The sequence below is a fragment of the Pseudophryne corroboree genome, chromosome 2 (assembly GCF_028390025.1).
Source record: "Pseudophryne corroboree isolate aPseCor3 chromosome 2, aPseCor3.hap2, whole genome shotgun sequence".
NCBI lineage: Eukaryota > Metazoa > Chordata > Amphibia > Anura > Myobatrachidae > Pseudophryne > Pseudophryne corroboree.
The window spans coordinates 69,004,732-69,032,122 of NC_086445.1; the positions used below are offsets into that span (position 1 = coordinate 69,004,732).

At 44.4% G+C, this 27,391-nt stretch overlaps 1 protein-coding gene and 1 non-coding gene across 5 annotated transcripts in view; both read left to right on the forward strand.

Moving 5' to 3' along the window:
• LOC134999232 (cyclic nucleotide-binding domain-containing protein 2-like) overlaps positions 1–27,391 on the forward strand; it is a 713,550-nt gene that overhangs the window by 536,880 nt on the left and 149,279 nt on the right. For all 4 annotated transcript variants that reach the window (XM_063951415.1, XM_063951414.1, XM_063951412.1 and 1 more), the window contains 2 exons: positions 2,964–3,024; positions 4,476–4,534. In XM_063951415.1, the coding sequence (XP_063807485.1) occupies positions 2,964–3,024; positions 4,476–4,534 (120 nt within the window). The remainder of the gene's footprint in view (positions 1–2,963; positions 3,025–4,475; positions 4,535–27,391) is intronic.
• Positions 10,159–10,277, forward strand: LOC135054139 (U5 spliceosomal RNA). Its single transcript, XR_010243384.1, has one exon. It is a non-coding gene; the product is annotated as a U5 spliceosomal RNA (small nuclear RNA).

A 27,391-nucleotide genomic window follows, 5' to 3' on the forward strand; every position in this document is an offset into this window, starting at 1 on the left:
ATCTTAAACTTGAACCTTTTGAGGTAGAGATTCAGATTGTTCAGGTTTAAAATTGGTCTGACCGAGGCGTCCGGCTTCGGAACAACAAAAAGGCTTGAATAAAAACCTTCTCCTTGCTGTGACAAGGGCACCAGGACAATGACTTGATCCTGACATAATTTTTGAATTGCAGCTGTTACTACTTCTCTGTCTGGAAGAGAAGCTGGGAAGGTCGATTTGAAAAATCGGCATGGGGGGACGTCTTGAAACTCCAGTTTGTATCCATGGGACACTATTTGTAAGACCCATGGGTCCAGGCCAGATTGAAGCCAGATCTGACTGAAAAGTTTCAGACGTGGTCCCACCCGAGTGGACTCCCGCAAGGGAGCCCCAGCGTCATGCTGCAGATTTGGCAGAAGGAGGTGTTGATTTCTGCTCCTGCGATCCTGGAGACGCTGCGAATTTCTTTCCTCTTTCCCTTCCTTTACCTGCAAAGAAAGGGGAACCTTTGGCCTTTTTGTATTTGTTGGGCCGAAAGGACTGCATGTGAGAGTGATGTGTCTTTTTCGCCGGCGCAGGAACATAAGGCAAGAATGTCGACTTACCTGCGGTAGCCGCAGAGACTAACGCATCCAGCCCATCTCCAAACAAGGCCTCACTTTTATACGGGAGAGCCTCCATATTTCTTTTGGAATCTGCATCAGCATTCCACTGGCGAATACACAACGCCCTCCGATCTGATACTGCCATGGTAGCGGCTTTTGAACCTAAAAGTCCAATATCTTTCATGGCTTCTAGCATGTATGCAGCGTCTTTTATATGACTTAATGTTAGGAGTATCTCGTCTCTATCTATCGTGTCAATTTCCGATGACAAGTTATCTGACCATTTCTCGATAGCCCTACTCACCCACGCGCAAGCAATGGTGGGCCTGATCAGTGTACCATTGGCCACATAAATAGATTTTAATGTAGTCTCCAACTTGCGGTCTGCCGGCTCCTTCAGTGAAGCCGTCCCAGGTGCAGGGAGAATCACCTTTTTAGTTAACCTTGACAGGGCACTGTCTAATACGGGGGGTGACTCCCATCTTTTCCTGTCCTCTGCCGGGAAAGGATAAGCAACCTGAATCCTTTTGGGAATCTTAAATTTCTTTTCAGGGTTTACCCAAACTCCCTCAAATAGAGTATTCAGCTCATGAGAAGGAGGGAAAGTTACATTAATTTTCCTTTCTTTATAAAAATAAGCTTTCTCCTGAAGTACAGGAGGGCTTTCCGTAACTTCCAAAACTTCCTTTATAGCAAGAATCATATATTGAATGCTTTTTGCCATTTTAGGATCTATCCCCCTGGAATCACTATCGTCGACACAGGAATCAGAGTCCGTGTCGGTATCAGTATGTACTATTTGTGCAAATGGTCTTTTATGTAACCCAGCGGGGTCGCCTGTGGATGAAGAGGCAGAACTATGAAAAATCCCATATTACACTGATTTTCTCCAGCTCTCTGCATGAGACTCAGACTTATCTGATCTCTTACTGATATGATTCACACTATCACGTAATTCTTTCACCCATTCTGGCTCATGGTGTGCTGGCAGCGCCACCACATTACAACTCTGTGTCCCTAAAATGGCTCCCTCAGGGGAAGAGCTCCCTGCCTCAGACATGTCACACACGTGTACAACCACACCACAGACACTTCGGGACTTACAGGGGACAGACCCACAGTAAAATCTGTCAGAAGGACACAGATAGGATTTGCCAGTTCACAACCCAGCGCCAGTAACACAATGTCTGTGAAACACAAAATGCCCACTGACATGCAGCGCTTTTATAATGTTAATCACACAATTATATAGCACCAAATTCACTGTGGCCCCCCCTGTTTTGCACCCTGATACTTGTTCAGCAGTGGAGGAGGACCAGCGTTCTTCTCTGCAGCCTGGAAGGAGAGAAAATGGCACTGAGCAGTGTGGTGGCTGACTGAGAAGGAAGCCCCGCCCGCTCAATGGCGCGTTTATCCTCAGCATTTATGAGGTAATTTTTTATGATGGCGGGGGTAGGACTGTGCCGCAGCAACTTATGCCCCTTATTATGCCAGTTTCAATAGGTTTCATGCTGCCCAGGGCGCCCCCCGCGCCCTGCACCCAGCAGTGCCTGTGTATGTGTGGGCAACATGGCGTGCTGCGGTCCCGCCAGACGCGCGGTACCTTTAGCCGTCACTTTGATTGAAGATCCTTTCTTCTAACACTCACCTGTCTTCTGACTTCTGGCTCTGCAAGGGGGGTGACGGTGTGCTGTGGGAGTGAGCACATAGCCGCAGCTAGCGTTCAGTACCCTTCAGGAGCTAATGGTGTCCTGTCAGCTAGAAGCAGAGCCATGAAACTATTCAGGAAGTTGATTCCTACTTCTGCCCCCTCAGTCCCACGAAGCATTGAGACTGTTGCCAGCAGTTCTCCCTGAAAATAAAAAACCTAACATAAGTCTTTTCAGAGAAACTCAGTAGAACTCCCCTGGAGTGCATCCAGTCTGCCTGGGCACATTTTCTAAACTGAGGTCTGGAGGAGGGGCATAGAGGGAGGAGCCAGTTCACACCCTTGAAAAATCTTAAAGTGCCCATGGCTCCTGCAGAACTGTCTATACCCCATGGTACTGAAGTGGACCCCAGCATCCTCTAGGACATATGAGAAACTATGCTTATTTTTGCTCTAGATTTTTGTTGTTCTTAATTATTTTTGTGTAGTTTTGTACTTGCTGTAATTCTAAATACTCTGCATAATGTATCATGTTTTTGATGTCTATAAAGGAACTTTCAGTCCTGTGGGAGAAAAGCGCTATATACATAAAATAATAATAATAATAATAATAATAATAATTATTATTATTATTATTATTATTATTATTATTATTATTTTCTATAGGTATTAAAAAAGTTTACTTTTACAATATTTGATCAAGTAACTGTATGTATATACATATTTTTTAGGGGTCTATCCGTGTATTAAAATCTATGACAACTCCGAAGACGCGCCCACTTAAGAGTCCCCGTAAGTATAAACAACCGAGCCAGCACCTTACATGGACATCATATTTAACTATGGGCAAAAAAAGCATTTTCATTCTGTTACGTTTCGGTTATGCATCAGGCTGAAAAATGTAAATTGCAATCTTACAGCGTTCCTTCATTTATTAGCAAGATGCATTTGCCTTTGAATGCCGCAATCTGCTTCTCTTCCATCATAACTGATTTAAATAGTCATATCAAGAAAATCAATGAATATTACAGGGCAATCTCAAGCAAACAACGTATTGTAAGCTATGTTGTGGAGGTGAGCTAATTACCTTGTAGCAGCTGTAGACGGTTCTAGGTTTCAGTATTCATTCTCAGTGACAAATAAGAAACGATTTAAAAATAAAAAAATCATATAAAATATATATATTTTAATAAAACGGTGACGTTATCTGCTGTACGGAATGTTGTACAAATGGGATTCTTTTGTTAGACAAGTGATTCCCTAATTCAAGCTCCGCCGTGCTCTCACCTGAGTGGGTTTTGAGTCTGGGCCCCCCCAGGGTCAGATTAACAATGGGCCTGATGGAGCTACATCTCCAGGCCCCATAAAAATAGGCCCATCATACTGCGGCATGATAATAACCAGCTGCCTAGCTAACCATACAGCCATAAATCATAAGTACTAAAATTGTATTTGTAATTTTTTTCCCAAGAAATTCAGCAATTTTGATATTTTTACATATATAAGTAGACATTGGGGCTGATAGTGAAGGGGATGTACACGCCCGCGTGGCAGTAGCCACACCCACACTGTACTAGTCACAGCTCCTCCCCCTTTCAGTATAGGTCCATCAATATTTTCAGCCCTAGGCCCATGTTGCCCTTAATCCGGCCCCGGCTCCACCATTTGTCTAAGAGAAAGGAGCTATGGGGGTCATTCCAAGTTGATCGCTCGCTGACGATTTTAGCAGCGCAGCGATCAGGTAAAAAAACAGAAAAACTGTGCATGCACCGCAATGTGCAGGCGCGTCGTATGAGTACAAAGCGGATCGGTGCTGGGCGATGGATTTAGCGAAGAATCCATTCGCACAGCCGAATGCAAGATGATTGACAGAAAGAGGGCGTTTGTGGGTGTCAACTGACCGTTTTGTGGGAGTGTTTGGGAAAACGCAGGCGTGTCCAGGCGTTTGCAGGGCGGGTGTCTGACATCAATTCTGGCACCAAAAAGACTGAAGTGATCGCAGTGGCTGAGTAAGTCCAGAGCTACTCAGAAACTGCACAGAACGTTTTTGCTGCGCTCGGCTGCACAGGCGTTCGCACACTTGCAAAGCGAAAATACACTCCCCCATGGGCGGCGACTATGCGTTTGCACGGCTGCTAAAAGTAGCTAGCGAGCGATCAACTCGGAATGACCCCCTATATCGGTAGCTATAAAGTAACATTTTTGTTTGTACTGTGACTGTACAGAATGTTTGTAAATTACAGATCGTCTGCAGAGTAAAGAGGGGATGAAGGAGGAATCCAGAGCTAGAGTACCTGCACAGGTACGTCACTACAACAGTTCATTTGCATATTTCTTTTGCATACCAATTTGCATATTACGGGGCTGATTCGGTTGGCTGTAATTAATCTCGTACTGTGTGGACAGAGAAAAACGCAGGTGATCTGTCCATATGCAAGGGGGCTGTAAGCCTCTGTGCATCCACACCGAACTCTTCTGTACCTGCGCTTTCATAGCAGCCATCATTATTAGTGCACTCTTGCATCAGCCCTATCCTTGGTGCAAGAGATCAGTCTGTACCATCAGAAGCCTACTCAGACCAGCATAAGGAACCGGTCAGCCGGGTACAGAATGTCTACGCCCGACAACGCAGACCCTGGACTCAGCAAGCCTGCAAAACGAGGGTGACATGGTCCTGTATTGCAGAACGGTCCCGGATGCTGCCCCTGATTCACCCCCCCAAATAACGCAGCATGCCTGACGGGGCTGCGAGTGATCATGCAGGACATGTTCTGCACGTGTGCACAGTGGGTCCTGTGCAGAAACCATCGGGTTTACATGCTAATCAAAATCAAGACCAGGGGTTTTCTATGCTTAATTTACCTCCCAGGACACCTCATGGTAAATGGGAGAAGTTACAGGTTTTTACTGTATGTCTTGTCCTAAAATATTGCTCAGTTTAATCACGAGAGTGACGGAAGATCAGGACTGTCCTTATTGCATATCACACGTTTTCACATTTGAAGGTTTTTAACAGTGACGTGCAGTGAGGTCATAGGCTGGGGAGGCACTGTTGTGTGTATATATATATATATATACTGTGTATATATATATATATATATATATATAAAATCAATGCAATACCCATCCCAGCGGCCCCCCTCTCTCACCTGCATGTCCAGGACAGTGTAGGTGCTGCTGCTGACTGGTTCCACCGCTGCTCAGGTGCTGCTGCTGACTGGCTCCACCGCTGCTCACCTTCCGGGACCCGCTCACCTCCGGCACCTGCTCCACCGCCGTTCACCGCCGGGTCCCGCGCTCCACCGCTGCTCACCGCCGGCACCCGCTCCACTGCTGCTCACCGCCATTACCCGCCACCACTTCCGCCCGTCGTGCCGCGTATGGGTGATTGGACAGCGGATCATGGCGGTGGTGTCCCTGTCAGCGAGGCACTTGTAGAAGTGCCGCTTTCAGCATTTTTTTTAATGGGCTTTTACAGCCAAGTGCTTGGCCCCGCCCCCCGCTCTATCCCCTGCTCCCATTATCTACGGGATGCAACTGCTATCAGTGCATCCCAAACTAATTTAAGGAGTTAAAATGATTACAGGTTGAGTCTCCCTTATCCAAAATGCTTGGGACCAGAGGTATTTTGGATATCGGATTATTCCGTATTTTGGAATTATTGCCTACCATAATGAGATATCATGGTGATGGGACCTAAGTCTAAGCACAGAATGCATTTATGTTTCATATACACCTTATATACACAGCCTGAAGGTCATTTTAGCCAATATTTTTTATAACTTTGTGCATTGAACAAAGTGTGTCTACATTCACACAATTCATTTATGTTTTATATAGACCTTATACACACAGCCTGGAGGTCATTTAATACAATATTTTTAATAACTTTGTGTATTAAACAAAGTTTGTGTACATTGAGCCATCAAAAAACAAAGGTTTCTCTATCTCACTCTCACTCAAAAAAGTCTGTATTTCGGAATATTTCGTATTTCGGAATATTTGGATATGGGATACTCAACCTGTATAATAAAATAAAGAAGATACTTATGACACAGAATATGTGTCATAAGTGTCTTTGTATTATTTTACTAATTAATCACAGGGGAGGTACTGCCTCCCCTGCCTCCCCTGACTGCACGTCCCTGGTTTTTAATTAAATTGGTCAAATTGGAACTTGCAATGCGTCTTCCTGCAAAACTGCAACAGGTAGGTGCATAATGCATGCCATTAAAGAACGGATCTGCATTTAGGGAGCGTCTGTGTGTGTGTTTTGTTGTGTGAGATACAGTACTTGCCAAGTTTCTTTATCATCCACTAGGGTCACTGGAGTACTCTTGGGATATGGACGGGCGTAGCCGAACAAAGGCACTGAATATTCAAATTTAGGACTCTCCCCCCCTCCATATCCCCAAGTACCTCAGTGTACTGTGCCAGTGTTTTTTCGGTGCTCACAGCACGAACATAGGCTTGTGGTATAACCACACTTGGATTTTTATTTTTTAATTTTTATTTTTAATTTTTATTTTTACACTTAGCACATCCCTTCCCAGTTTCTGGAAAAACATGGGTCCGGGATAGTGCCGCTGCACGGGCAGCGAATGGCGTGTCGGTCCTCACAAAGAGCACCCTCACAGCCACAGGCGCTATAAGAGGAGCGCATGGCGTGTCGGTCCTCACAAAGAGCACCCTCACAGCCACAGGCGCTATAAGAGGAGCGCATGGCGTGTCGGTCCTCACAAAGAGCACCCTCACAGCCACAGGCGCTATAAGAGGAGCGCATGGCGTGTCGGTCCTCACAAAGAGCACCCTCACAGCCACAGGCAGCCACTGTCTCCTGCAAGCTGAACGGAGCTTACAGAAAGAAGCTCCGGCACAGCCAGGATGAGACAAAGAGCTGGAAGAGCTACAGCTGCAAGGAGCTTACAGAAAGCCCGTCACAAGAGAAGCTGGAGGCTAAAACAGAGCTTGCAGAGAGAAGCTCGTCACAGCCAGGATGAAAACGGCACAAGGTATGGGTGTCAGGGCGGTCAGCGCACGCTGCCGCCCTACTGTGTGTGATGTTATACTGTAACGCCGCTGAAGGGGTCCTGCTTAACTACCCTACAGAGCGGCCGCACGTCACTCAGCCGCCGGCCGCTCTCACTGTACCCGCCGCTAAGCACGCCGCTGAAGGGTTCCTGCTTAACTACCCTACAGAGCGGCCGCACGTCACTCAGACGCCGGCCGCTCTCACTGTGCACGCTGCCGAGACTTTACCGTGTGCTAAAGAGCGGCCGCACGTCACTCAGACGCCGGCCGCTCTCACTGCGCTGATGGACCGGCACCAATACAGAGGCGCCGCCGAGAGTCTCCCGTGTGTTAACGAGCGGCCGCACGTCACTCACGGACGCCGGCCGCTCTTCCAGTCACCGCATGCTGATGCCGGACACAGAAACTGGGTACTATTGTTGGAAGGCCCGCCGCCGCCCGCTCTTCCGGACGGCTCCCCGGCGCTATATACAGCGTTCTCCTCCTCTCCCTGCACCCGATACCCGTACGCTGCAGGTAACATGGGGATGGGGGAGGGGAAGTAATGCCCATAGCAGCAGCAAAGGCTGCATGGGTTAAAAATAGACACAAGCAGCAAAGCGATTTTTATACAGTGTCAGGGGCTATAATATCACAGAACTGTGATTATACATGTTATATATATAATATATAATGAAGATTTTTGCTGCCAGAACTGTGTCTGATATCAGTATAAACTGTGATTATATGTTTAAGCAATTTATATATATAATATATATATGAGGCTTTGGTTTGCAATAGGCTATCAGTGGCATAATCTATTCCACGTTTAACCATGTTTTCTGTTATTTTCTGTTAAGGCTGCAAGATAATAACATTAACTGCAGGCAGTGTAATGGATAACTAAATTCATGTATTTTTACTGTATCCTACACCTGTGTTATCATTGTATAATCTGTATAATAGGCTATTAAGCCTATATATTAAAACTGCAGCAAATAACCTGTACGGTGATTTTATGTGAAAACATGGCATGGCGGCCATTTTAATCATTGCTGTGTTTCCAGTTATAATTCCAGAACATTCCGGCCATACACCTCTACTCCACAAGGAGGCGCAGGGGTGTTAGTGGGAATTTTTAGTTCAGGATAATGCTAGAACATTCCTGCCCTACATCTTTAAGCCACCAGAAGGCGCTGGGGTGTTAGTAGGAATTTGGTTCGGGTTTCATATGCCATGTGAACTACTTTTCACATAAAGAACACTTTAGTTTCCTAAAGATTTCCGTAGAGATAAATATGCTGTTCAGCAATAACATATTTATATATATATATATATATATATATATATATATATGCCATATAATAACTTCATTAAGTCGTGCAAGTGTCTGTCTGTTGCCGATTATGATGTCTGTCTACATAGCGAATAAGGCTCTAGTGCAGACTAAAAATATTTAATTATTTTTTTTAAGAAACCTATGTTAACATTGGCATTTCAAATTAAAAGAGCGGTAATCGGAGTCTCGAAATGACTCTGCCAGCTCTAACAAAAGACAGTCTTTACAAAGGGCCAATTTCCCTTTGGATACCAAAGGGTTTATGTCACTGGTCTTATAATTTAATGCACGATTCTATGTCAAATCTCACACCGAATAGTGCGGGGTTTTGGACAACCATACATAATCGTTTCCAAAAGGACGCGATCCACCATTGGAAGATGCGTTTCTGTCAAACATTACAAAAACCCAAGATACAGTTGGGTCACTAGAATCTATGTATGAAACCATGACGATCACTGTTAAAAGAAGCTGCAGAGTATATCTGTTAAGCTTCTGCTAACGCCGGTTATTTTCATTGTCGTAGTTAAGCGCGACAGGGCCAGAGCTTGTTTGCTCCTAAAATAATATACTTGTAACGGCATTTTAACCCTTTATAACAAACAGTCACGCTTTGTAACGAAGGGACGTCACAGTCAGCAAGCCAGTGGTTTGATGACCTCTTTTATAATTGTGGAAGCGCGTCTTTACATGTTACTTTTGCGAGATTTCATGACTTCAACTCATATATGTCTCAGCTATTTACAGCTTAAAGTACAAAACTGATTCTGTCGAACGGTTTGGCAATATGTCATTTAGTCTTTGCTGGTTTATAAACCAGCCAATAGTACGCCAACAGAGTCAGAGTTACTTATTCCCCTCTGTTTGAGCAAAACCAAACAGCTCCGTTGCAGTATCAATCAGCAAGTCATTTACTACAGTTAGAAAATGGATTTTCTGTAGTTAGTATTTGCTTTTTGCAGCCACAAAATTGCATAATTGCATTTGAAATTCACAATGCGTATTTACCCAGTCCGGTTTCTTCATCACAGGTTCTAGCGTTTGCAAATCGCCACAACCATTACCCATTTCATTTCTACCGTTGCTTATCGCTTCCGGTATTTACCAAAGTGATGTTGGGATCATAGCTCATCTCACATAAGAACTATGTATCAACAAAGTTCTTCTAACTTGCGCTACTAAAGTATACTGCGGTAGCAGATCAAGTTCGAAAACAATCGCATCTAAGTCTGTCTAAACGATGTCAATTCCTAGGTAAGATTATAAATATGGTAAGTCAAAGACTTTTACCTACTACACCAGCAAGAACAAAAGTACACGCACTCTAGCGGTACATTGGTGTATTCATCTATTAAGAATAAAGATGTGTTTTCAATTTAGTTCGCCACCATTCACTCGCGTTTTCCACAGAGGGACAAGGGTGCTTATACTCTGGACGACAGTCACAGAGAGTCAGGATTTGTAGTTAAAATCAACTCAAAGGTTCTAAAACACGACAGATTGCTGTCGATAAATGTCCTAGAACTCTGTGCATTTTACAATGCAATAAATGATTCGCTTTCAGTCTGACCAGGCATAGACTCTGGTTTCTCTTCAGAACGAATACATCTTTCGCTTTTACTAAAGATTTCCGTGGAGAGAAACAACCGTGAGTTTCATGTCATTTTGTTTTTTCATGCCTAGATCACGCTGGCCTTAAGCAGTCAAACAAAGCAACGCCAGTTGTATACACAACAACCAGTGAGAACCAAGAAGCCGCATGGCAATGCAGCAGGTCACTCAAATCTTCAATGGCTCAGAACGCCATTAGGTGAAAATGTCAAGAGATCAATCAGTGAGTGGACATCTGTTAGACAGATGATCTCACCCGTCAGGATTTGGATCTTGAAAACTGGACATTAAATCCAGAGGTGTTTCATATGTGAGTCCACAGAAGGGGGTTGTCCTCAAGTATACATGATGGCATCTCGCCACAATTACAAAAGCTCAGTAGGTGTACAAAACAGTTCACAAGGGCAGTGGCGGTGAAATCTCTCACATTCATGGGGTCATTCAGCATCGTGTATCTGGCTCCACCATTTTCCGCTTCTCTCTCCGTTGCCAAAACGGATCAGAAGACAGTTCGTCACAGTCATACTGGTGGTAGCTCATGGGTTTCGGAGAAGTTTGCTTCTCGAATTTTCAAGGAATACTTGCACACGATCTTAGCCCTCTCATAATACGTCCAACCTGTTACATCAGGGAACGTTCTTTTATCCATAGTTACCTATATACCTATTATCTGTATACCTATTATCTGTGTACCGCAGCTGCGGTTGACGGGGTGAGGGTTCAAACCGCCCTCTTAGAAAATAGAGCATTACAGTATCGGTTATACCAACCATGTAACGAAATAGTAAGCCGCTTAAGGCAGCTCATTATTAAAAAATTTTGTGTGCTTACATAGGTTGTAAACCTCGGAAGTTTCCAACATCATACTTCAAGTACCCGTATTCTGTTAAACGGGATGGGATGGAAAACTGCGTTCATCTGCACTAACAGTGCAGGTATCTGTGTGGTAAACGTATTTTCAAAGACGTTTGCCTCTATTTGCGTCTGTAAACATCTTTCTACAAGGTGTCACCAAAGTTCAGACTCTATTTATCCCACCTACAGCGCCAGGCGATTTGAGGTTGGGTTCAGATTTATTACAGTTTTCATATTTTGGAACCCTTTCAACAAAGGGGAATTAAGTTTCATATTTTTTGAACCTTTACAACAAATGAGAATTAAGTTTCTTACTTTGGAAAACATTTTTCTTCTAGCCTTGCCTTCGGCAAGGGTGCTTCGGCAAGGGTTTTGTTTTCATATTTGGGTGCCTTGTATTCCAAGCCACCGTATTTAAGTTTTCTCATGACAAAGCAGATCTTCGGACGAAATCCGCTTTCGTATTCTTCACATCAATATACCAATAGTGGTTCCTGTGGGGACAGCACATTCTAGAATTCTGAATGTGGTACACGCATTACGCGTTTATATATGTACCGAACGTCTACATTACGTGATATAAATACGTTGTTTGTTCTATATAATACTGCAAACTGGGGTTAGCCAGTTTCTCAGCAGACATTATCCAGTTGGATAATAATGACTACAAGTCAGGCTTACTTTAAGGCTCAGTTACAATCGCCTACGTCAGTAATAGTTCATCCCACAGGTTCTGTGGGAATGTCAGACCCAGCGGGTCGTGGAGCGTCTATGACGCGGCTACATAGCCTTCAGTGCACCACGTTTGTGCACGTTTACACGTTATGAATGGTGGCGCCATCAGCATTCAGCTTTGGCCTGCCTACTGTTACAAGTATCAAACAGCTCTCCCGCCCACGAGGGAAGCTTTGGTACGTCCCAAGAGTACTCCAGTGACCCCTAGTGGATGATAAAGAAAATAGGATTTTGGTACTTACCAGGTAAATCCTTTTCTTTGAATCCATAGGGGGCACTGGACGCCCACCCAGAGCAGTTTTACCTGGGTTGTTTTAAGCTCAAGGGAGCTTAGTAAACAAATTTTACTTGGGTGGTGTTAAGCTCAAAGGAGCTTATGGTAACACATTTTCACCGATTGGTTCAAATTATAACGTTCTATCGGTTAAGGTGTCAACTGTTTAGTTGACAATAAGGTTACAGGTCAACTTTGTGGTTGTCTGTTATGTTATAGGAATTCTCCATTGTCAATCCTCTCTATATCCTGTTCGCTCAGTAAAAAACACTGGCACAGTACACTGAGGTACTTGGGGATATGGAGGGGGGGAGAGTCCTAAATTTGAATATTCAGTGCCTTTGTTCGGCTACGCCCGTCCATATCCCAAGAGTACTCCAGTGCCCCCTATGGATTCAAAGAAAAGGATTTACCTGGTAAGTACCAAAATCCTATTTTTACTCTCTGTCTAGAGCGCTGTGATTCTCCAGGCTGCTGATCTTTTGCATCAATCCTTTCCTCTCTCTCCCTTGTAATAATGCTCTAGACGCCTGCAGCTGAACCTACACACAGGTCTATCCCATTTGGATGCGGCTTATGAGCTGTGACCGTGGATTTATGATATACTGTACAGCTTCTGAACCTGTTTGCACTTGCCAAACTATTGCTTCTTACAAACAAGCATTGGTTGTGCATTATGTCTTTTGTTAGGTTAATAGAGCAAGAATGTATTGCATTATATATTATGGCCAGGGCTAGGACAGTCTATATCAATATAAAGGTGACTCAGCCTCATGGGCTTGTTTTAGGACAAATGTCTTCTTTTTAAATAATACTCCAGAGACCAAAAGCGTTAGAAGTTGAACTGATATTAGTGATAAAGATGATGGTAATAGACAGCACTGAGGGATAGGCATTACTGTACCACTGAGAGCAAGCTAAAGCAGGCAGAGTATCCCCTCATATCTTCTGCAACTCTGTCTTACTTTGTCCTTGCAGCACATATACTGTAGGTTTATTCATGAAATACTGAAACGTGTGGAGAAGTGAGCCAGTGGAGAAGTTGCCCATGGCAACCAATCAGTCTTGAGGTAACATTTATAAAATGCATTCTATAAAATTATACGTAGCATCTGATTGGTTGCCATGGGCAACTTCTCCACTGGCTCTCTTCTCCACACTTTTCACTGTTTCATGAATAGACCCCATAGTCAATGCAAAATGGGGTCAATTCAATTTGCCGACAGTTGAATAGCGCCTGGAATTATCTCCCGTCGCTATTCAATTTAGTTTATGGTAAGTCGGCGAATGCCTGTTCTCCTGGACTTTACAGGTTGATTTGTCGGGAGAACGAGCATTATCCGACTTAACTCCACGGCGCGATGCTGATTCCCTAAAGCACCAGCACTTTGTCGGATTTCCTCTCACATCCCCCGGGGGGTGAGAGAAGAATTCCCGACAATTAAGTGTCACTTGGCGCTGTATTGAATAGCACTGGGAGCTAATTCCTGGTGCTATTCAACTGTCGGCAAATTGAATTGACCCCAATGATTCATTGTCAATGGTCTCTGCTGAAATTTAAAGTGGTATTTATTAACGTTTTCACCGATGTGGAAGTTTTCTGTTTTCATAATGGCTTCGTTAATGGGGTCGGACTGACCGGGACATCTTTGAACGCCATTGATTAGGAGAACCTGAAGCAGTGGGCATTACAAGTCAAAGAGGGTGTCAGGATGAGAAGAGTTCATGTAATACACTCAATAAAATGACTTCTCCTGGGAACCTCCCCTGCGTTTTCTCTCATGGCTGTTACTGTTATGTGATTGGCTGAGGAGAGTACAATTTATTTTCTATAAACGTATATGCAGAATTTGACACAAAAGTTTTGAGCAACAAAAAAGTCTAACCCCATCTATTACCCTCCTCCCATGAACTTTCTGTGGACACACAGCCTCCAGAAGCCAGCTACCCGATCCCATAGGAGTTTCTGACTCCAGGGACCTAACCGCTTGTCCGGACTACTAGTCCAGCCTCACCACCGTGGACTACTCTACATCCATCTCCTATGGTAGCTACACAGCGCTTCTTCCTGTGGCCTACTGTAGCTGGCTCTTCCACTGACTGTATTAAGGCCCCCATCCACCAGTCCGATTTGGACACTTTTCTTCAGATTTCGAAGCATCTGACCGAAAAATCTGAAGAAAAATGTCACATTGGATGGCTCTTCCGATCCGATGCGCAGTTCCATGTCAGATATGTCTGAACTACAGATCTCTGTGAATCTGAAGAAATCAGATGCACATCGGAGTGTTTTTTTTTACTTCAGATGTATCTGATCAGATTCATCTGAAGCGTCACTTGACTGGCATCTCCCTGGCCAGCCTATTATATTTAAATATCGCATCAGATCAATCACATGTAGCATGTGTGCATTAGATATATCTGATGCGATCTGGCACATGATAGATCGCATCAGATATATCTGAAGAGAATGTAGTGAGAATTATGGTGCCCATACACTTATGAGATAATCGGTGCTATCCTTCGATTTCGACCACATCTGTGAGAGAAATCGAAGGATTGTATGCACATTTTAGGTACCTTGAGATGCGATGCGCGGGCACGCCGGTCGAATATCGCGTCTCAAGATATTATGTGCTGCACTTAATATTTGTCGCATCGCAGTGCGATCGCATGTGGTTTCAGTCCCACATGAGATATATCGCACTGCGATGTGCGATGGGCACCCGCCGGGAGCGGCTAGAGGCCGCTCCCACTCGGCGGTGACGTGCCCATCACGTGATTACCATGCGATCTATCGCATGATCGCATGGTAATCACTTTGGCAGTTCAGGTGCGATTTCATCGCACCTGAACTGCGGGTGCGATGCCCCGCGATGTCGCGCCGCAGGGCATCGCACAAGTGTATGGCCAGCTTTAAAGCCAGGGTCCGATCCGATTCCCGGGACGCTCCCGGGAAAGTTCAAGAGAAATCTGATGCGATCTGCAGGTCAGACAAGTCTGAGTAATGGATGGTCACCTTTAGTCTCTCACTATCCGGCAGGGCTATACCTTCGCCGTGTACCCGGATCCTGCTCTTCAGTCCTCTCCTCCCAACCCTGGGCGAATAGACCTGCTCCTAGCTCCTACAATCCAATCACCAATCGTGTTATATACACAAGAGAGATCATTGCATTATGTAATTGAACATTACACTTGCAAATACAAATTATCTTCATTAAAATTGAGCTAAAGTAAGTAATAAAAGTAAAATTAAATAACACCTGTTGTTTTCACCTTTAAAACCCCAATGGGAATCCTCTTCTTACAGTAGTATAAATGGAAATGACAAATATAAATATGGTGTGATATAATATAATATACCAGCTATGCTAAAGGTTTAGGTCTATCAGCTGGGGAGGGCAATAGGTATACTGTTGGTCAGAGGTGGCTAAATAGTGTTTCTGATTGTTATACAGTAACTATCATTATGTACTGTATAATGTCACCAACCCTTCTGTGTATCTGTGGATGCTTCCATGTTTGTGATACATGAACATGCCTTACTCTACATGTCATAGGCCCGCCCTGTTCTGACTCCACTCCACCTCTCCAGGCATAATGTGCCGCAAACCAATGATACACAGAAATGTATATACGTAGGGACTATACGCACGCATTTATTGGAGCACATGTGTAGTATAGAAGTGCACATCTTACACGTAAACGTATCTGATGTGTCCAACTGCAAGTGGGCCCATTAATGTTAATTAATTCACATCAGTCACTGCTCCAAAGCTACCAGTATATTTTTGGACTGTGGAAGGAAACCGGAGACTCTAATGGAAACACTGTACACAATGTAATTGTTTAGCTACTGACACATGGCGGTGCATATAAATAATAATAATAGTAATGATGATAATAATAATAATAATAATAATAATAATGATACATGGACTCGGGGGAGGGCATGCAACCTGTTGGCTGATTTACCCTCTTCAGATTCAAACCCAGGGCTCTTAGTGCTGGGAACCACTGTACTAATAGTAACCATGCCGTGTCTCATGTAATATTCACCATACCTCCCAACATTGGGGAAATGGGGTTTAGGACAAGTGTGGGATGTACGTCTTCATCAATAGAAAGTAACTTATGCTATAACTAATTACCTCCAGGTGGCTTTTTACTGGCCAAATGGACAGATTTATATCCAGGAGTAGCTGGAGGTAGACATTTCACTTTAAGAGGGGCAAACCTAGAGTTTGCCAGATGATGATAACCCCAAATGCAATCATTCGTGTTGGTCCTATCACCTACAGAGTGGAGGCTGCGCATGTGTGTTGTCTGAACTAATGTTAATAAGAAGGTAGGTATTCTGTGCATCCTGTCTCACTACTGTCACTAGTAGTTGCGAGTAGTGACATAAGTATTAGTAGTTACTAGTATTGACAGAGGAAGTAGTAGTTACCAGTAGTGACAAAAGCAGTAGTAGTTACTAGAAGTGACAGAAGCAGTAGTAGTTACTAGTAGTGAGAGAAACAGTAGTAGTTACTAGTAGTGACAGAAGCAGTAGTTACTAGTAGTGACAGAAGCAGTAGTTACTAGTAGTGACAGAAGTAGTATTAGTTACTAGTAGTGACAGAAATACTATTAGTTACTAGTAGTGACAGAAGTAGTACTAGTTACCAGTAGTAACAGAAGTACTAGTTATCAGTAGTGATAGAAGTAGTAGTAGTTACCAGTAGTGACAGAAGTAGTACTAGTTATCAGTAGTGACAGCAGCAGCAGTAGTAGTAGTAGTAGTGACCAAAGTAGTACTAGTTATCAGTAGTGACAGCAGCAGTAGTAACTAGAAGTAACAGAAACAGTAGTGGTTACCAGTAGTGACAGAAGTAGTAGTAGTTACCAGTAGTGACACACATAGTAGTAGTTACCAGTAGTGACAGAAGTAGTAGTAGTTACCAGTAGTGACACACATAGTAGTAGTTACCAGTAGTGACAGAAGTAGTACTAGTTACCAGTAGTGAAAGAAATGCTAGTAGTGACAGAAGTAGTATTAGTTACTAGTAGTAACAGACGTAGTACTAATTACCGGTAGTGACAGAAGCAGTACTAGTTATCAGTAGTGACAAACGTAGTAGTAGTTACCAGTAGTGACAGAAGTAGTACTAGTTATCAGTAGTTACAGCAGCAGCAGTAGTAGTTACTAGTAGTGAGAGAAGCAGTAGTTACTAGTAGTGACAGAAGTAGTATTAGTATTAGTTACTAGTAGTGACAGAAATACTATTAGTTACTAGTAGTGACAGAAGTAGTACTAGTTACCAGTAGTAACAGAAGAAGTACTAGTTATTATTAGTAGTGATAGAAGTAGTAGTAGTTACCAGTAGTAACAGAATTGCTCGTATTTACTAGTGAATTGATTACTAGGAAGTAGTGTTTCAGCCCACGAAGGGCCTGATTTAGATGTGGACACAGTGTCGATTTTTGCGCAGTTGAGCGGCTCACTTGCGATGGACATTCTGAGCAACCATACGGTTGGTGCGTCTTTGTACGCAAGAGGCAGACCAGGGACGCCGCCTCTGTACAAATACCCACGGCTGAGGCACTAGTATATATTGGCAGATTTGCTTCACGGTAGTGACATCATTTGCATCAAAAGTAACAGCCTTCGCAGTGTGTACTTGTTTGTAAAACGCAGGAAAGCGTGAGACTGCTGAAATGACAAACCCCTATGTAAGTGTCATTGCATCTACTAAACTACCAAAACATCAGTAATCATCCCATTCAGCACTGATATCATCTTTATCTATTCCATCTAATGGGACTAAATTTATTTCTCGAAGAATATTTGTCTAGGACATTGTAAAACAAACACACGAAAGGGAAACTTTACACTATTTGTTTTATGACTAAACAACTACATTCCAAGCCGTGTTTATTGATCTGTCCTTTTATGTTTACTTCGATAAACAGGATAGCGCCGTTTTGCTGACATATGCTCAATAGCAGAATATAAAGATCCTCTTTGCTGTCTGGGTGTAATATACACAAACTTTATTATCCTGTACTCACTAGCTAACGTCCTCTCTATTCTTTATGCCGCTCAATATCAATCCTGTTTCATCTTGTGTAAGAATAAACATATACACTTTAGTAATAAGGAAAAATGCATTTGGGCTAATTCAAAAAAGTTAAATTATCTATTTTTTTTTTCAACCCCAAACTATTTTTTAACCCCCAAACTGTAAACGGGCATCATGCTGGCATGGTCGGGTGATTTGGTCTGCTGTCTCTTATTTTCATCACTACGTAGACTTGAGCTAAACCTAATACAGATGTGTCCTCATCAATGGTAGGGCTGCTGGTCAGTTCAAATTTAAAATAGGGGAGCCCTACCGGTCCAGTAAAGTTCTGTGAATCTTATTGTAACTTCTCCGGTCAATTCATACTGTAGGCAGGTTACCCACTCCGCTAGTTATCCCCCACCTCCCCCTTCCCCATCCCCTAGGAGACTGCTCATTTCACAGACAGGGAGGCCAGCTTACAGTCAATAAATTGACAAAACAGTATGTAAATGACGGGCTCATACTACGGGCTTTGGTTGGGGGAAGGGACTAGACAGGTCGTATATATTTTTCATATTTGTAACTTTGCTTGCTAAACCTAGCCCCATGTACTGTTTACAGGATGTACATTAAACAGTACGTAAGTGCTTATATGAAGTACTGTATTACAGATTGTGCGTTGCAGACGCTCGGCCAGTTCGTAATGAAAACTGATCTTTTCCTGTGTTTATAATTCTGTTGAATGTAAGGTTCTTAAATGTATGAATGTTAAAAAAAATGTATAAAGTGTAAATATAAAAAAAAGGCATTCGCTCTTTCTGGGAATTGAACCCAGGACCATGATCATGGGGACTGGTACACCTCACTGCTAGGTCATGGTGGTGATACAGATGCAAACTCATGTGCAAATAGAAGCAGTGATCCCATTTTTAATTGGTTTTGCTTATGCTGTATTGTCTATGGGACTTGGACGCTCACATAACTATAACGCCAATGGACCATTGCTTTAACACGTAAGTTTGCATCTGTATACACTCTTTGATTTATTTAATTATTTTTTTGGTCCCGACAGAGAATTAATATTTTTTGCAGCGTCCCTTTATCTATAGTACGCTATACACTTCAAGTTCCTGATTGACTCTCTCCATATGACCGTTGGTCTGTGTGTATAACATTACAGTTGTCACTGGCTATTTGCCAGGACTTGCTAAGAGTAAACTATTACAGTACGATTACTGTACAGTACTGTATGTCCATCCACCCACCTCTATTCGCTCTACAGTACTGGATTAGTGGATCATTAGCCACCCAGTGGTAAAGATGTTTATTGCATGCTGTGTATGTTGTCGCACCTCAACGAGCCTCTCCGTGCAACACCTCAACAACCTGAACCACTCATCTTAAACTTCCCATTACCAGATCCAAATGGCCACTTCCTATCACTCGCTCTGCAACAAAGTTCTCAGTGCGAGTGAGATCGCAGTGGCACCCTCGCACATGCGCAGTTTGTCGATAATCTCTCCACTGCATACAAACATGAATTAGATCCAATGTGTGTGGGCCTGTACTAAGTGACTTTGGGGGTCATTCTGACCTGATCGCTCGCTGCAGTTTATCGCAGCGCAGCGATCAGGTCAGAACTGCGCATGCGGCAGGGGGCGGAACGGCGGCGTTTGGCCACCATTTTGTGGGCGCGGTCCACACACACGGCCGCCGCAAGCCGGGCAGTGACGAGTAGCTCCTGGCCAGCGCACAAATGCTGTGCTACCCGGGAGCTACTCCTGAAGTACAAAAGCGTCGCCGCTGTGCGATACTTTTGTACTTCTGCGACAGGGCAGGGAAATGACAATGGTCGACACAAATGGTCAGCATATCTTTTTTCTGTTTTTCCGACATTTGCTTGATTTACTATCCATGAGGACATTTATTGTGAATAGTATCCTTGCCCAAAGCGTGGCGAGCAAAGTGAGATCGTGACCGTACATGTTTGTACTGATGGTCACAGAACATGAAAGATACAAGATTTGGCCACAAAAATATGTGTCAACCATTTGTGTGTCAACCATTGTCATGTCAACCTTTTCATCCTGTTGATCTTTTGTACCTGTCTTACCTTTTACCTGTTGACCTTTTGTACAGCTGGAGCCACACTAGTCGTGGCTCCGTCTGTGACTAGGCCTAGAGCGTCACCAGCCGCGCACGCCCGTGACGGAGACACGTCCTATCCACTTGAATGGAGAGCGTCTCCGTCCGCGCACCCGGACAGAGGTGCTCTGAATGGGAGCGTCTCTGTACACTCCCGACGTGACTAGGCGGACGGATCTCCTAGTTCAACCGGGAGTGCTAGTTTGCGATGGAGCCGCCTCAGATGAGCATGGCTCCATCTGTACCCGTCGACTTTTTTACCTGTCAAACTAAGGCACGTCGACAATTTGGTGTCGACCTATTGCCCGATTCTAAAACAGACTTTTGATCTATTGCTTTAATAAATGTCATACTGTACATATTGCTGGTGTGTGTACAGTGACTACGGTGTAATATAAATATGACTGGTTTTCAACAGCAAATTAATAAATGATGCAGTTTAATTTGTTTCAAACAATTTCCCAATCTCCTAACACATTCAAGCGTTTCTGTCTTCCTTCCAGCGTCTCCAGGTATAAATAAACGTGGCTATTAAAATACTAAATTATGAACCTGGTTTAAAAGTCAACCAGCATCGCTCTGCTCCCCCGCGCTGATGAGGAATAATTTAGCTCCTGAATGATGATGGCAGAAGGTTTGTGTTTGTGTTATATGAAAGGTGGAAATAGAGAAATAGCTGGAGGCTACTCATTTCAAAGCAGTATCTTGTAACTAAATTAATGAGTACAAAAGAGCGGACGGCCGCAGTCCAATTGTAACTGTCATTTACTGTTAACTTGGGTCCTGGAAAAACAATATACTGATTTATATGACTGAGATTTTTTAATTTTTTTTTTTTTTTGCACTTGGTGCACCATCAAATACTGCAAACACTTCTAACAGTTACAAATGCTTTTAACCTTATTCCAGTCATGTTTCTACCAAAAGAGGTGTCTTCTTAACGCATGCGCAGAGATGGATGCCTATGGGCGTATTATGTCGTGGGTGTGTTGGTGAAAGTGGTTGCGCACACACAGACGCTAACATAGGAGGCCATACGTGGGGGAATGCAGAAACTGCACCGGCTATAGCACTTTTGCAAGTTTTGATGGTGCGACTGATTGTATGTGTAAACTAGGGATGAGTGGGTTCGGTTCCCTGAGAACCGAATCCTACTGAACATCACGTCCCGAGCCCAGATCCGAGTCCGGCACGGGTTTTCCTGCCAGACTCGGAAACCAGAATGAGGCAAAAAGTCATCACCCCGCTGTCGGATTCTCGCAGGTTTTGGATTCCATATAAGGAGCCGGGCGTCGCCGCCATTTTCACTCCAGTCCTGGAGAGTGTAGCGAGAGGACGTGTCTCCTCAGTGTCTGTGCGGGAAAGTGGTGTGGCGCGTGGGGTGGCGACCTGCTCTTTTGTGTCATTCCAGTGCTGTCTTGTGCTGCATCAGTACAGTGGTAGTGTCTTGTGTTGCATCAGTCCAGTCACAGTGTGATGTCCTGTGCTGCCATAAGTCCAGCGCTGCTGTATAAGTCCAGTGCAGTGGTGCTGTCTTGTGCTTCATCAGTCCAGTGGTGGTGTCCTGTGCTGCCATAAGTCCAGTGGTGCTGCTGTATAAGTCCAGTCCAGTGGTGCTGTCTTGTGCTGCATCAGTCCAGTGGTGGTGTCCTGTGCTGCCATAAGTCCAGTGGTGCTGCTGTATAAGTCCAGTCCAGTGGTGGTGTCTTGTGCTGCATCAGTCCAGTGGTGGTGTCCTGTGCTGCCATAAGTCCAGTGGTGGTGTCCTGTGCTGCCATAAGTCCAGGGGTATTGCCGTATAAGTCCAGGGGTACTGCTGTATAAGTCATGGGGTACTCCCGTATAAGTCCACGGGTACTGCCGTATAAGTCCAGTCCAGTGGTACTGCCGTATAAGTCCAGTGGTACTGCGGTATAAGTCCAGGAGTACTGCTGTATAAGTCCAGGGGCACTGCCGCATAAGTCCAATCCAGGGGCACTGCCGCATAAGTCCAATCCAGTGGTACTGCCGTATAAGTCCAGGGGTACTGCCATATAAGTCCAGTCCAGTGGTACTGCCGTATAAGTCCAGTCCAGTGGTGCTGCCGTATAAGTCCAGGGGTACTGCCGTATAAGTCCACCAATCATGTGCGTGCATTACATCTGGGCAAATTCTTTTTGCACATACAGTTAATTTGGTGGTGCAGAATTTTTTGAAAAATGACACGGGCGTGCAGGAGATGCTGTCGGTGGCCTGAAAAATTGCGGCCCACTTTCGACATTCAGCCACTGCATGCCACTCCCAGATGGCCCAGGTGTTTGTGCCGCACACTTGTGTCACTTAGCTTAGTCATCCAGCTACCTCATTGCACCTCTTTTTCTTCTTTGCATGATGTGCTGTCTGGGGCCTAGTTTTTATATCTGCCTTCCTGTCTGACACTGCAGTGCCACTCCTAGATGGGCCAGGTGTTTGTGCCGCACACTTGTGTCGCTTAGCAAAGTCATATAGCTACGTCGGTGCAACCTTTTGGCCTAAAAACAATATTATGAGGTGTGAGGTGTTCAGAATAGACTGGAAATGAATGTTATTGAGGTTAATAATACCTTAGGATCAAAATTACCCCCAAATTCTGTGATTTTAGCTGTTTTTGTGGTTTAAAAAAAAAAATCATCCAGATCCAAAACCAAAACCAAAACCCGAAAGGGTGTTTTTGGCAAAACCAATCCAGATCCAAAACCAAGACACGAAAAGTGCCCGTCGCACATCTCTAGTGTAAACACACATCAATCAGTATTGCATCAGGGGTCTCAGTCCTTACACATTTGGATGCATGGATGTACGCCAGCAGAAAGGGATTTGTAGCGGGATTTACATAATGTTGGCAACCGCCAATAGAATCAGTCCCAATATTTGCATAATTCAAATTTCACTGTGGGGAGACCTATGTCAATACCTGTGGAAATAGGAAGTTACTACCATACTAGCTTCCTCTCCTTCTTCCATCCGGCACACTCACTCCTTAGCTGTCACTCTGCTTGACACCCTTGAGGTGCACTCTTCCTTGCTGTCTCCATCCACAAGACTCCATATTTACTATGTGTCTTCCTCTGTGGGGCCCCCTTTGTATCTGTCTTTCACTGAGGGCGGCTCCTCCAGTGGTTTTTAAGGCCTCCGCTACTTTTGAAATAGTCCCTCATCTGCATATTCCCCCATTTGTATAAGAAAATAAGTAAATAGACCCAAATATGTGGGTATACCTGAGTTTTTTAAGTCCTGGATGGGAGATATAGGGGCACTCCCACAAATGGTGATGTTCTTAAGTGGCTAGCTGTGAATATGAGGGAGATAGACCACTTTAAGTGGCCTCTCCCGTTCTACTGGTTCAAAACTTTGTGTTATGCAGTAGTCCTACTCCAAAAGTAATTCTGGGGAGGTGTATCACAGCTTCGAGAGTGATAAAGTGGAGGGAGACAAAGTATCAAAGCTTTTGTCATTTTAGAGTCTTTGTGTTTGAAAAATGACAGGAGTTGATTGGTTGGTGGTACTTTATCTCTCTCCAAACTTTGATAAATCTACCCTTCTGTTTCTTCCTTCCCTGGCACCCTCCAACGTTCACTGCCATTAGGAAACTTGCAAGCACACTTTTCTTATCACACAAAAATTCTGCAGTGCTGAGGACGAGTGAGGCTCATCCTTAGCACAACTGAGACACATGCTAATTATGTGAATGTTTTACTGTCCTGCCCTCCCCTCCACTCCACTGCTGTTTCTTACATTACACAGCAGGCAGGAAGGGAAGGGAAGTCAGATGAAGTCAGATGGTGATCGAACACATCACTCTACTACTTCTCAGTGTCTGTAATAAGCAGGGAGCATGGCGATGTCACAGTACAGAACCAGGCTCCACCTCACTGCCATTGTGGAACAGAAAAAGCAGTATCATGTCCATGACCACATCACCATAGTGCCTGTGATTTTCCTCTCCTGCCCTGGAGACAGTGACCGAGGGGCAGGGAAATTACCATGTGGAGATGGAAGGGGGGGAAAGGGGGGGGGGGGGGGGTATGGGTTAATGATTAGGTATGATGCAGGATCACTTTTAATTAGTGTATTACAGTTTACATCCATGATGCATTAAGGAAATGGAGCATTAACTCACCTGGGAGCAAATAATTACATTACAGTACTTAGGCGCCGATACAGCTGGATCGCAGAAGTACCGGTAGGAGATGGTGACGGGGCGGCATTGCAACGTTTTGTGGGCGTTATCGTGGTGTTTTGGGGGCATGGACCAGACAAAGGGGGCGTGTCCAGACCGTTTGCGGGACGGGCCACGGTGGCTGTGTGACGTCACAGAACCAAAACACTGCCTTCACAGCTAGGTTGCGGTGGCAGGAGGCAACACCAAACATGAGTGCTTCGCTGTTTATCGAAGTGCTCGCATTTTAGCGGGGGATGGGGAGGGACTCGGCATGTGGGGCGTCCTTGCCCTGTGCTGGGCGGGCCCCCAGCATGCTAGTGGAAGGAGTTGTACACTACAACTCATGCTGAATTAGGCCCTTAGAACGTTATGCTGCAATCTTTATTTCATTGTAGTTTATAGAAACTGTAACTTAGTAAAGCTGTGTACGCTCATCTCGTCTTGTAAACTGAAATCCTATATCAATCCATTGAGAGTGTTCATTATGGAAGTTGGAATAATTTACAGTATATAAGTATCTATACAAAAATAAAACAATCTTTTTTTTTTTTCTTCACAAAATACGTTTTGCTTCTGCCTGTGTCAAAAAACCTTAATAACTCTGAGCCTTTGCTGCGCGCCGATCTCGCGATGAGTCCGCACAAAGTTTGCTTTGTAATAGTTTTGTCGTATTTCACCGGTTGGCCCGAGCCGCTGTAGCCGTGCTTGTTTTATGGCTCCGCTTTGTGTGAGCACAAATCCCTTGTTTTCTCTCAAGAACATTCTGTTTCTGGCTTCCTGCCTCTGAGTCCAGGTATTGAATGTCTGTTTGATGCCAGAGACAAATTAAGCTACTGGACGCCAAAGATTTTTTTCTTTCCACCTTTAATATCTAAGAAACCAAAAATGAAATCTTGTGCTTTGTGTGTGTGTGGACTCGCCTCTGGTCTGAACTGCGCATGCGGCGCCGGCGCATGCCAGACAGCCGCTGGCCATCGCGGCCCTACGATCGCCTCTGCCTGATTGACAGGCAGAGGCGGTCGCTGGGCAGGAGGGGGCGGGCTGGTGCAATTTGGCTGCCGTTTTGGGGGCATGGTCCGGGCACACCGTGTGGGGGGTGGGCCGCGGCAGCTGCGCGATGTCACACGCAGCCACTGCGACCCGGAGAACTACGGGCAGCTCCTTGCCAGCACGCAGGAGCTGCGCAGGCAGGGAGCTACTCGTCAAGTACAAAAGCATTGCCGCTCTGCGATGCTTTTGTACTTGTGCGGCAGGGTAGGGCCTGACATACGGGGCGGACTAGCCCTGTGCTGGGCGTCATACTGATCATAGCCGTGCTAAATTTTGCATGGCTACGATCAGGTCTGAATTATGCCCTAAGGGTCCGACTCAGCATGGGTTGTAGTTGTGCGGAAAAAAACGCACACCTACAACACTTTACTAAATCATGCGGGGGGATGCTCAGCACAAGGCAAGTGCGTCTCGCATGCCAAGTCCTGCCCCCTTCCCCCCACAAACATGCGAGCGCATCTCAAGACAGTGATACTCTCGCATGTTAAAGATTGCACCCTCCCTACACAGCCTAGCTGCAGCAGCATGCCCCACAAACAATACGTTGACGCCCACAAAATGGTGCATCGATGCTCCGTTCCCGCACTCCCTTCCCCCCAGGACACAAGACTTTTTCATTTTTGGGGTATAATTTGGTATGTTTTCGATCATATGTGACCACAATCACTGGAAACGTGTACCCTCGCGACCACGATTCCGCCATGGTGACTTCTTCCGCTACCGCTGCACTCCCCACAAATTACTTTTCCCAATAGATGTCCACGGGGATAGTAAAGCAAGCAAAAGTTGGAGAACATGTAAAAAACAAAACATGTATTGACCATAGGTGTCAAGGAGAAGGTTTCCTAGGTCCTTCTGTCTCAGATGTTGCACCCAGGCCCAGAGGTGCTTATATACCCGTACAGTTACATAGTTGGTCTTCCTTTCCAAATGCCTAAAAGCCTAAATTGTGTTATTAGTCCATAAATCAGTTATTTGGAATAAGGATACTATAAGACTGTTTTATTGAATCAACTATTTCTATAATGCATTAATAAAGGCCACTGAATGTTACACTGAAATAAAACCAGTTCATGAGCTGTATAAAATTTATACATGATAATGACGGGATATTCAAACTTTATAGCGCTATAATGATCCTTGCTCTGAATGCATGACTTGCTGAGCGATGCCAAGACGGAACTCCAGTAATAGTTGTCTGGCATCTGCACTGCAGAGAGATGTGGAACTGCTATACGTTATTAGGGATTTACAGCCGGCGGATCACATCATGCACAACTAATTGAATTGGGCTGACTGGGTGTGCTCTGTATTACGCTGTGTAGAAGCTGTGCGTTCTTGGGTTCGCTCTGGAAACTCAGAAATATGTTGTACAAAGGTGGAGACCAGCCTTAAACGTCAGCAAGTAAAACTCAAGTGAGGCGGAGAGATAACTAAAACTTACGTGACTACTGACATTATTTCATCTTCTCAGTACACTGTAATACATTGCAAAGGTAGATAGATATGATAGATATTTTATTGTCATTGTTAAAAAAGAACAACAAAATTAAAAATTGGGACATTCTCATATACAGTAGGTTACAAATCACCAGTTAAATTAAGACTAACGATAACAGAGGGGAAGAAACTGTTCTTAAAGCGAGATGTTCTTGTTCTAATACACCTGAAACGTCTGTCAGATGGAAGAAGATGCTATGCTTAGGACACAGGTTCTCAAACTCGATCCTCAGGACCCCACACGGTGCATTTTTTACAGGTAACCCAGCAGGTGCACAGGTGTGTTAATTATTACTCACTGACACATTTTAAAAGGTTCACAGGTGGAGCTAATTATTTCATGCGGGATTCTGTGAGGAGACCTGCAAAACATGCACCGTGTGGGGTCCTGAGGACCGAGTTTGAGAACCTGT